The following is a 12149-nucleotide window of genomic DNA, read 5'->3' as shown; positions in this document are numbered from 1 at the left end:
GACTTTTACGTGTCTGTTGAGCAACTTTAGATCCAGGACGGGTCGATACGATCCGTCCTTTTTTGGGACCACAAACAGATTGGAGTAAAAACCGTGACCTTGTTCCTGAAGAGGGACGGAGGTCACCACTCCTTCCGCCTTTAGAGCGGCCACCGCCTGCAACAGAGCATCGGCTCGGTCTGGTGGTGGAGAAGTTCTGAAGAAACGAGTTGGCGGACGAGAACTGAACTCTATCCTGTACCCGTGAGACAGAATATCCCTCACCCAACGGTCTTTGACGCGTGACAGCCAAATGTCGCCAAAGTGGGAAAGCCTCCCACCGACCGCGGGTGTGGGAATCGGAGACCGCAAGTCAGGAGGACGCCGTCTTGGCAACGGTTCCTCCGGCTGTCCTTTTTGGGCGTGACTGAGACCTCCAAGAATCTGAGCGTCTCTGGTCTTTTTGAGTCTTTTTTGACGAGGCGAATTGGGACCTGCCCGGTCCTCGAAAGGACCGATAACCAGACTGACCCTTCCTCTGTTGGGGTTTGTTTTGTCTGTGTTGCGGTAAGGATGAGTCCTTACCCTTGGAGTGTTTGATGATTTCATCCAAACGCTCTCCAAACAATCGGTCACGAGAAAAAGGCAAATTGGTTAAGCACTTCTTGGAATGAGAATCTGCTTTCCAATGTCTCAACCACAGGGCCCTACGCAAAACAACGGAGTTGGCTGACGCCACTGCCGTGCGGCTTGTAGCGTCAAGAACAGCATTAATCGCGTACGACGCGAATGCCGCCATTTGCGAGGTCAATGGTGCTACCTGCGGGGCAAATGCACGTGTGACTGAGTCGACTCGCGCAAGCCCGGCTGAGATAGCTTGGAGTGCCCATACGGCCGCAAAAGAAGGCGCTAAAGACGCTCCAATCGCTTCATAGATGGATTTCAGCCAGAGCTCCATCTGCCTGTCAGTGGCATCTTTAAGTGCCGCTCCATCTTCAACTGCAACCAAGGATCTAGCTGCAAGCCTGGAAATTGGAGGATCCACTTTTGGACACTGGGTCCAACCCTTGACCACCTCAGGGGGAAAAGGGTAGCGTGTATCTTTAAGCCGTTTAGGAAAACGCCTTTCAGGATAAGCGTGGGGTTTCTGGATTGCGTCTCTAAAGTCAGCGTGGTCCAGAAAAGTGCTTAATGTACGCTTAGGGTATCTGAAATGGATTCTCTCGTGCTGCGAAGCTGACTCCTCTGCAAGAGGAGCTGGTGGGGAAATATTTAACATCTTATTGATGTTAAATATAAGATCATTAACTATGGCGTCACCATCTGGTGTATCTAGATTGAGAGCGGTCCCAGGATCAGAATCCTGATCAGTTACGTCCGCCTCATCACCCATAGATTCATCTCGCTGGGATCCTGACCATTGAGATGAATGTGAAGGCCCGTCATAGCGAGCCCGCTTAGGCTGCCCGGGGCCATCGTCCGAGTCAGAGTCTTCACCCTGAGGTGTATATGCCCGTCCCGGAGCTTGGAGCTGATGGGGACCAGGGGGCAATGATTGCACAGTGTCCGTGGCCTGAAGTACAGGCCTAGCTCGCAATGTGTCAAGAATTTGTGACATAGTGAGAGACATTCTGTCAGCAAAAGCTGCAAACTCAGTTCCTGTCACCTGGACAGCATTCACAGGTGGTACACCCTGGGTCACGTCCAGCAGAGGTCCCGACTGTGCAAGCGCCGCAGGGGCCGAGCACTGCACACAATGGGGGTCCGTGGAGCCTGCCGGTCTGTGCCTTGGCACCCTTGCGTTTTACGGACGACATGCTGCTGGCTCTCTGCAATGTGAGAGAGTCTATAGCCAAAGGGGGACCAGCGCTATGTAATACCAAGTATTTGTAGAAACCAAATACTAAGAATACTACTGGCACAAGAGGGGGTGAGCCCTGAGGGCTGCTTACCGCCCGCTGAATAGCGGGTAAGAGGCGCAGAATTCCTTGTCTGGGTCTCCCCGGCTCCCCTCTGCAGCTCAGCGTGTCAGCAGGAATGGCTGCCGGCGTCTGTGGAGAGGGGCGGTCCGTGGGAGTTCCCAAACAAAAGTGCGGGAAACATTGTCCCCTCTGTGCCTATTGTGAGGGCTGGAGTATGTAAAAACGACTCCAGCCCTCAGCGCTGATGCACTGGCCAGCGTCCCGCCCCTCTCCTGACTGGCAGGTCTGGGGGCGGGAACGAACGGAAGCAGGCCGCAAAAGCCGGGGACTCGAGTTATCAGCGCGGCCGCCGTAAAAGCGCGGGCCGCGCTGAAGTCCCCGGCGCACCACAAGTGCCAGCCGCGCCGCAGTCCCAGCGGCCGGCGTGACCGTTCCCAGAAGTGGCCAGCGTCCCGCCCCTCTCCTGACTGGCAGGTCTGGGGGCGGGAACGAACGGAAGCAGGCCGCAAAAGCCGGGGACTCGAGTTATCAGCGCGGCCGCCGTAAAAGCGCGGGCCGCGCTGAAGTCCCCGGCGCACCACAAGTGCCAGCCGCGCCGCAGTCCCAGCGGCCGGCGCGACCGATTCCCATAAGTGTGCCTGCTTCAGCGAAGCTGAATGAGGCCATGGCACAAGCGCCGTAGCGCTGATGTCCCCCGGCGCACTACAACACCCAGCATGCTGCGGTGTGAGCGCCAAATGCACGGGGACACAGAGTACCTTGAGGAAGCAGGGCCATGTCCCTGATGTACTCCACTCCATCCAGCATCTTCTCCAGGGGCTGTAGATGGAGCACGGTCTCAGTGCCTGGAGACCAGTAAATCCCACTTCACCCAGAGCCCTGTAAAAAGGGATGGGGAAGGAATCAGCATGTGGGCTCCTGCCGCCGTACCCGCAATGGGTACCTCAACCTTACAAACACCTCCGACATACAGTGGGGTGAGAAGGGAGCATGCTGGGAGCCCTATATGGGCCCTCTTTTCTTCCATCCGACATAGTCAGCAGCTGCTGCTGACTAAAAACAATGGAGCTATGCGTGCGTGTCTGACCTCCTGCGCACAAAGCTAAAACTGAGGAATCCGTACTCCTACGGGAGGGTGTATAGCCAGAAGGGGAGGGGCCTTACACTTTTAAGTGTAGTTCTTTGTGCGGCCTCCAGAGGCAGTAGCTATACACCCACTGTCTGGGTCTCCCAATTAGGAGCGAAAAAGAAATACAGAATTCCACTTAGCATTTATAACATCTGTATCTTTTAGGTTATGTTTGCAATCTTCTTTTAAAGTGTTTTTTTTTTCTATTAATATATAAACTACATTAATGGGATGTCATAACCACAAACATGGCTGTAGAAAAATCATTGCCGTGTCTTTTAGATCTAGGATGGAAGAGGACATGGAGACAGGGAGCGTTTCTAAACTGAAAGCCAACAATGTTTTACCCAGACGTTATCATGGACATGTAAGTTCTGTTTGGTAAGAAGTCATGTCCCGCACATTGTTCCATGCATGCAGCCCTGCCGGACTCACAAGTATTTAATTACATCATGTATGATCATATCTCATTGTGAGTTCTCAGTCAATATTCGCCTCTGACGGATCTAAACAGTTTGTCCTTTGCTTGTGTGTAGTGGCTGACAGAGACATGTCTCAAATTGCTAGGAGGGACACTGTGTTGTGAGTACAACTAAAGGCCCAGTCACACACAACGACTTACCAGTGATCCCGACAACGATGCAACATGATAAGGATCGCTGGTAAGTCGCTGGGAGGTCTCTGGTGAGATGTCACACAGTCAGATCTTACCAACGACGCAGTAACGATCAGCGACCTGAATAACGATCTCGGTGGTCGTTGGGACTGTGTTAGGAGGTCGTTGGTAGGTGTCAAACAGAGCGATGCGTCCTGCCCAGCAGGACATCACCTTTGAAGAAAATGGTCCAGACCAATCAGCAACGACCGGCGACCTCACAGCAGGGGCCTGATCGCTGGTAGGTGTCACACATAATGACAGCGCAGGCGAAATCGTTGCTACGTTACAGAAACGGTGACTCAGCAACGATCTCGTTAGCGATCTCGTTGTGTATGACGGGGCCTTGAGACTTAAAGACTATACCTTTTTGCTGCGGGTTTTCACGAGTTTTATGCAAATTAAAAGCTGTTTTTTTACAGTACCAGCAAAATTCCAGAAATCTCATGCACAGAATTGCTTTTTTTTTTCCTTAATGAAATGGCAAACTGCTCCGTTTTTGAAAGAAGCAGCCTGGCGAATCTTTCAGTGTTTTTGCTGCTTTTGTGATGAATGAAACTAAGTTTAATTAAATGTGTATATTAGACAAATATTACACCAAAAATGCAGCCAAACAACGCAAAAATAAAGCTGCAAGACCTGTTTTTTTGGAAACAGATTTGTTACTGCCAAGAATGTAGGATTCGGCTGCAGAAAAAATGTAGCAGAAACGCAACATGTGAACATACCCTAAGGTAGTTTGAAGAACAAGGCTTTATCAGTGGTTAGCACTGCAGCCTTGCAGCGCTGGGGTCCTGGGTTCAAATCTCACCAAGGGCAACATCTGCAAAGAGTTTGTATGTTCTCCCCGTGTTTGCATGGATTTTCTCCCATACTCCAAAGACATACTGATAGGGAATTTAGATTGTGAGCCCCAATGGGGCAGTGTTTCTGATGTATGTAAAGCACTGTGAAATTAATGGCGCTATATAAGTGAATACATATTATATTATAAAGAGAAAAATAAAAGTACTGTAAAAAAGTAATCGACACTTCTAAGGACCTTTTTTAGTAAAATGTTTTAAAGTAAGAAACAAGAAATACATTCAAGCAAAGTTTATGCCAACATTTCCGCACCCATATTACTCTGCAGGCTCTGGAATAAGTGCAGGTCAAAGCGCTTGTTCACACATCTGTGCAAATTGGGCCACAATTCATGGACTGGTTGCAAGTGTCATGTCCTGAGCGTGGTGACTTCATATATGTCTCGGGTCAGCAGAGCTTGGACCGATTGGCAGTCTTCTGGACTAGTCCTAATGGGTAATTGCATCATAGATAACGCCTACAGTTGGGTCAGGATGTGTAGACCTATTACGGGAGCAGTAATGTGGCCATATTGGATGTGTGACACTGCTTTTCTACCTGTACTAGTTCAAGCTCATCCTGGCCACAAGACCTTGTATCACCTACCAATGTGCTGTCCTGATTGTCATTGAGCTCAGACAGCTTGCTGCTGGACTTCTGTCTCTTTGGTTTGCTTCTTTCATCTATGTATCCAGAACAGTTCTCCTGAAGCTTCTCCCCTTCCTGCATCAATCCGCAATCTTCCAGGCTCCCACAGCCAGATGGGATATTTTCTTTGTTAATCATCTCCCTATAAGACACCAAATTGTAAAACATGACCATAGATTAAAAAAAAAAAATAAATTAAAAAAATGTAGTATTCAGTACTAATTGGAATGTAATGACATCTCTTTTGTAACGGTGCATGCTTGAAAGTCATCCTATTCATCTCTATAAGACTGATCTGGGCAGACCAAACTGGGAGCTTAGATTACCGCACCACCAATGCGTTTTTGTGAGAGGCTGCCAAAAAGTGCAACCCCCATAACAATGCACCAGCGGTGGCAGTATCAAAGGGGACAATTCTAAGCATCATCAATCTGAGAAAATGGTATACAAAGTATTTGTAAAATGTTTATTTTGCAAATGTCTCCTGAATTAAAGATGTTTTGGTTTAACATATTCTGGAGACCAACTATGCAAAAAAAGAAAATCATGATTTTTGAGATACTCTGTCATAAGATGCCTATGGTAATGCTTGTCTGTGTGGCAACCCAGTGAATCTAATGCGAGCTGCATTCCTTCAATGGTTTTTTTAGTATGTTGTAATATTGTATTGAAATTTGAGAAAAAAAAGTGGGATACATCTGTAGATCAATTTAGTAAGATGGGAATATCCCTTTAATATGCTTTTACTGACATGAATAGTACACTAATCATCCACACAAATCATTGGTTTGTACATTCAGCAGAAGGGGGGGGGGTGATATGTCTACCAAGTCTGTGTATTATTCCTTTTTGATGAATGTATGTGGTGTTTATCCAGATTTTCTCAATGAAAGATCCTAACCACAGACCACATACACACCTCTAGTTACGGTGTGTACTGAGAGCACAGTCCAGGGGCCTCATCGATTGTAGCTGGTAAATGATTTCTATGAAGGTCAAGTGTAGCTGTATTTATAGGGAACACAACATTCCCAAGTCAAGGGCACTGAAAGGAATCCTTTTAGATTATAATTCTAGACAATACCGCCAATTCAGTCCGAGCTTAAACAAGAACAAATAGTGATTATTTGGCTAGAAAGATTATGAAAGAACAGAAAAGCGGGATAAAGACTGCCGTGACTCAATCAGGGGCCTCATACATGACAGCGCAGACAGCAAGCCCTAGCAAGTTCAACAATACAATGCAATGCTGCATCTTTTCCCAAAACTTACCTTATTTACTTATAACATACAAGTATGCAAAGCACAAGCCGTAAGAAAAGGCTGAAGACCAGTGAGCATATTTTTAAGGTATATAGGGTCAAATAAAAGCAGTAAATAAATTAAATATTGAGGGTTTAAAGGAATATCTGATTATATCACTATCAGTACAGATAGGCGTGGACTGGCCCACAGGAGAGCAGGAGAATGCTCCGGTGGGCCCCTTTGCAGTAATATGTCACTTACCCCCAAACATGAGGAGTAGTTGGCACAATACACTTGCTTCACTATGTACAGACAAAGGAAGCATCTCATCATTCATTTTACAAAATACCCAGTATATTATTATATAGAACAGGGGTCGGGAACCTTATTGGCTGAGAGAGCCATGAACATCACATATTTTAAAATATAATTCCGTGAGAGCCATACTTACCAGGGGGGAGCGGCAGTGGTGGGCAGCTCGGAAGGTCCCAGGAGGCAGGGTAGGTCATGCTGGGGGCACGGAGGAGGGGGTGTCACGACTCAGTTGGGTCAGTGTGCGGATGGTTGGCGACACTGCTGTGGGCTCGTGGGGTGTCACGGCGGCGGGCACCATTGATCTACCGACATGCTGCTTTGAATCTCTCGCAGTGTACGAGATCGACTTCCAGAAAATGGCTGTGGTGCGTGCGCAGATCAACACGATGGACTTAAAAAAAATGGCGACTGAGTCCTATCTGCGAACGTGCCGCCTCCACGGCCATTTTCTTGAAGTTGATCTAGTAAACTGCAGGAGATTCAAAGCATACCACAGATCAATGGCGCCCGCCACCGCGACACCCCATAAGCCGCAGTATTGCCGACTCTGCGCCACCACTGCCGCCCCAGTAAGCCATATGCGGTTTGTAAGATACACCCCCATTTCGCCCCCTTGTTTTGGGGGAAAAAAAGTGCGTCTTATGAACTGGAAGATTTGTCTGCGAGCCAGATGCAGCTATTAAAAGAGCCACATCTGGCTCGCGAGCCATAGGTTCCCGACCCCTGATATAGAAGCACAGGTAAATTTGTGAATGTAATATTTGTATTTAGTGGATCAGTAGGTCCCCAAAATCAATGTTACTGGTGGGCTCCTGCTGCCCCAGTCTGACACAGAGTATAAACAATCATGGCACCTAAGCTACCATTGTAGGTTGCACATTTGGCATACACAGTGTAAATGTGGCATTTACTGATAACAATTTATAGGTAGAAATGTAAAAACGTCCCGGAGTGGATGTTCCTAAAGAAGGTCAGCTGTAAATAAAATCCTCAGTGTGATATACAGTGGTTTCTTACATGTCTCTGGGCTTTTTCCTGCTCTCATCCTGCTCTTTCAGATGTCTCCTCCTCTGTCTTGCAGACAGGCTTGTTGAAGGGGATGATGTTCCGGACTCAGATTCCTCTGAGCTTTGGCTTCCAGGGCCAAGTACGTCAAAAAGATGTTGCTCCACGGCAGTCCTGATTGTTCTTTCCAAGAGTCTGTGAAGAGCAGAAAGGATGCTGTAGCATGGTAGTAGGAAACCTAGAGATGAAGCTTTCTGTTGCAAAAAAAAATATTGCCCCATGGTAGTATCCAAATCCTTTAGTGGAGAGAACAGAACAATATCTCAGGTGCTCAGCAGAAATCCCAGTTATGTGGATGTCGGGAGTCTGCCAAATGCAGATTAGTGGGGCTGCCAAAATAGTGAATCCTACCCCAAAGAGCGCATGTTAATGTAGAGGGGTTGATATTCTGTAAAATGATCGTAAATCTATTTTAAAGAAATTGTCTTGCTGAATAATTTGATAGTAGAAGCTTAAACTGTGCTAACATATTAATTAATATTACAAGCACACAACTGAGATAAGTGGATGGATAAGGCTAAAACCACAACAGAAAAAGTAGCAAACAAAATAAAAAACGAGTAGGAAAATAATATAAAATATGCAAAAATATAACCTAAAGTATTGAAGAGGCATTGTTTAAAGAAATCTATTCTGGGATAAAGTAACAGAGCGCAGGTACAGAGGTAATCATACACAGTTTGTCTTCACAAAACCACAGAGCTTAGTGACTTACTCTCGACCGGCGGGGACGGTGCTGACTTGGGCCACGTGACCACTACAGGAGAAAACAAAAAGAACAGTTGCATTAAGTGACATAGTTCTGCCAAGTTCAGCATTTAGGATGATGGCGAAGAGGAAGTCGCCCTGTTTGCTTCCTTATTCCACAGTTGCATCATCTCCAAAAGTGGATTAGAATGAGATCCTCTGTCTAATCCGCACACACACCATGCATGCTGCTTTTATACTGAAGTCATCCCCATGTTAGTATAATGGGATTGACTCCAGGGCAGTAAATGAGCTTGTTATTTCAAAAGAGGAGATCAATGCTTCTTCAGAAGAAGGTCGTAGAATCAAGCATGACAGAATGGACCTTACAACCTGGCTACTAAGGGCTCTTTGTATGGATAAATATGTCTTCTACATACAGAAACCATACATACGATTAGAAGAACCTTCACTAATATTAAATGCATCAAATATTGATCCAATTCAGGTTTTTTGGTCTCAAGAATAGATCCCCCCTCAAAAGAATTCACAGTGAAACATATTTAAAAGGAAACACTCATCAGAAAATAAACTATTGTTCAAATCAGGGTTTTGTTTTAATGTATTTAAAAAAAAAAAAATAAATAAAAAAGTCAACTTTTTTTTTCTAATTTTTGGTCATGGATATTCAAGAATATTTATCTATTTATTTTATTTATATAATCTAGTAATCTTGCAAGTTTCACACTGGCCTCCTTCTCCTCAGAGGCAGGATTACTATAAGGCTATGTTCACACACTGCGTTTTTTACCCGCGTTTTTGGTCCGTTTTTGCTGCAGAAATTTCTTGAGAAATTCTTGTAACCTTTCTGCAGACATTCCCCAGCAAAACCTATGGCAAAAAAAATTAGCTGTGCGCACACTGCGTTTTTTTCTTAAGAAAATTCTTTCAGTAGATTTTCTTAAGAAAAAGAATGAGCATGTCACTTCTTTTCTGCAGCTAACTGTGTTATTTGCCATAGAGAATTGGCACAATAACGCAGGGAGCAACAAGCGGTAAAAACGCACCAAAAACGCACCGAAAACGCGGCAAAAACGCAGGTGCGTTTTTGGTGCGTTTTTTAATGCAGGTGCACTAATCCTTCACTCTTAAGAAATTTCTTAAGAAATTTCTTAAGAAAAATCATTTTTCTAGTGTGAACATAGCCTAAGGGTCAGCTCCACATGGCGAGTAATACGGAGCGAGTGCAATGCGATAAAAAAAAACACATTCCACTCGGACCTATATTACTTCATGAGTGATTTTTTTTCTCAGCCCTAATCGGACCGAGAATACAATTGCAGCATGATACGGGTGGAAGGTGATCCTGTTTCACAAGCACCCATTCAAGTCTATGGGGGCGAGAGAAACATCTCATTGCACTCACATTACAGCAGAGTACAATGTGATTCTTGCATCAGCCGGCAATGGAGGAGATAGGGAGATAAATCCCTCCCTCTCCTCTGCAGCGCTGGCCCTCCCCTCTTCAGCGCCGGCCCTCCCGTGCTCAGCTGTGGTCTGATTGCAGGATCAGACCACAGTCACATAACACTTTGCTCCCGCTGTGCTGTGAGTGTGAGCAGAGTGTCATGCGAGCACTCGCACTAATCACCGTGTGGCCCCAGCCTTACAGGTACCAACTCTATACACAGCTATAAAGACAGGACCCACCAGTGACAATCGGCAGTGCCATAGCTTATTGTGCACCCCCTCCCTTCATAATGAACACTGATGCTACGAAACAAAAAGATATGGTGTGGCTAATGTACATACTTATGTACACAAATTGGTCTTATTTTTAGACTCATGTTAGTCTAAAAATAACCAATGGCCAGTGTTAAAATGGCAAGATTTCTATTTTTTACTACAGATTTATGACACGTAAAAAATAATACTAAAAAAAACCCATTTAAAAACACAAATTTGATGATGCCTCCCTTTTAAAGGCTTGCTACAATTTTCTAGTGAATATTACTCTTTTTTTTGCAATGTGCATTTTATTTCTTTGATTTATCAAAACATCATCGCAAAGGCAAAACTATTAATACCTTGTTAGCTAATGTAATAAGACAACAACACAGAAAGGTTAGCTGCGTTCCTAAACAAGCCGCATCTCAAGGGAGCGTTGTGCCAATCTCTCGAGATGTTCTAAGAGTTCTGTTCTCGCAAGCAAGTCCTATGTGCCTTCCACACTATTATTAAAGATGATCTTACGTGACCTTGTGATAAACAGACATTCTCTCCATTTACAAATATGCACTGAAGAAGAATACAAGTCACACTTACCAAACTCAATCTCCCACATAATACACCAAATAAAGCAAGCGGAAAGTACATGGCGCAATGCCATTATTTTAGGAATGTCGCAAGTTAATAAATGACTGTACATGTAATAAGGAAATAAGTGGAATACAGCCAGCTATACTTTCAATAAGGAGGTTAAAAAACACAAGCTGCTACACACAATATGACATTCTTGAAGTATTATAGCTAGATAATGTGTATGGGTTGATGGATCCTCATGTAAAATCTGGAATCATTAATATAGTAGCACTTTGGGTCACATTAGATGGAAACAGTCCATTGCTTCTTTCACTAAAGAGGATTACTACTTTTCCGTAAATTACAAGAAATCGCTATGCAAGGACATCTAATGCAACTTTCTAATATAATGTAGAAGTCACTTCCTCAACATTTTCATAATCCTTCTCTGAAGTCAGTGATAAAACTGTTCATGTCTAGAAAATAACTCTCCCTAAACCAGCTTGCAGCTCTACACAAGGAGAAGCTTTACCCTTCGATCATCTGTCAGAGGCTAAGCACCAGTTCTTCTGCTTTGCGCTGATGAGAGGCAGACAGCCCAAAACAAGTGTCTACAAATGGAGTATCTTGTTTGTCTTCTTATCCTAAATCAAATTATCTCTCAAGGAATGGAGACAAACTCTAGCGCAGCGCCACCTGTTCACCTGTTATAGCTGCCACGCCACCTATTCCCCAGAGGGGCGTGGCAGCTATAAGTCCTCTTACTTTACTGGCAGCCAGACTGGCTTGCAAAGTCTCCTTAAGGAGAATAGTATCCTAAATCAAGGCACTTTAAGAGGGTTAATACTGACTTCTAATAGATGGGAATAAAGTTTATGTTCTCCTTTTTTTTTAAGAGGATATTTGTATATTAAAATTCCCAGAGGAGAGGAGAATAGCATGGCTTATAAGTCTCCTGACACCACTTTGGCACTCTCTACAGGGAGAAACTTTACCCTTTGGATTTCCTGGCTTTGTTACATTTGTATCCTCAAGTGTGGAACACTTTTGGTGCTGGGTCCAGTATAATAAGATAAACACAAGACACAAATGTTCCATACTCTACAGTATACAGTATTTATTTTGATCAGGTCAATGTAGTAGCATAAATAGTTTTGGCTGGGATCAAGTCAGAATAGTGCAACAGAAATTGGGAAACTACATCAGAAAAATCAATTGAAATAGAGTAGCATGTGGTTTATCTGCTCTGCTGTTGAAACCAGATAAGAGGAGACAGATTCCAAAACACATTTTGTATGGTTATCTACGCGTTTCAAGGCTATCCAGCCTCTTCAACAGGATACAACCAGATGAATAAGCT

At 44.8% G+C, this 12149-nt stretch overlaps 1 protein-coding gene across 5 annotated transcripts in view; it reads right to left on the bottom strand.

Moving 5' to 3' along the window:
* Positions 1-12149, bottom strand: part of FAM13A (family with sequence similarity 13 member A) — a 344313-nt gene that overhangs the window by 73005 nt on the left and 259159 nt on the right. For all 5 annotated transcript variants that reach the window (XM_075351136.1, XM_075351152.1, XM_075351144.1 and 2 more), the window contains 3 exons: positions 8517-8558; positions 7754-7936; positions 5135-5318 (listed from right to left, as the gene is read on the bottom strand). In XM_075351136.1, the coding sequence (XP_075207251.1) occupies positions 5135-5318; positions 7754-7936; positions 8517-8558 (409 nt within the window). The remainder of the gene's footprint in view (positions 1-5134; positions 5319-7753; positions 7937-8516; positions 8559-12149) is intronic.

This window comes from Anomaloglossus baeobatrachus, chromosome 1 (genome assembly GCF_048569485.1).
Source record: "Anomaloglossus baeobatrachus isolate aAnoBae1 chromosome 1, aAnoBae1.hap1, whole genome shotgun sequence".
Taxonomy (NCBI): domain Eukaryota; kingdom Metazoa; phylum Chordata; class Amphibia; order Anura; family Aromobatidae; genus Anomaloglossus; species Anomaloglossus baeobatrachus.
The sequence above is the reverse complement of the archived record's forward strand: the minus strand, read 5'-3'. Positions and strand labels throughout refer to the sequence as shown.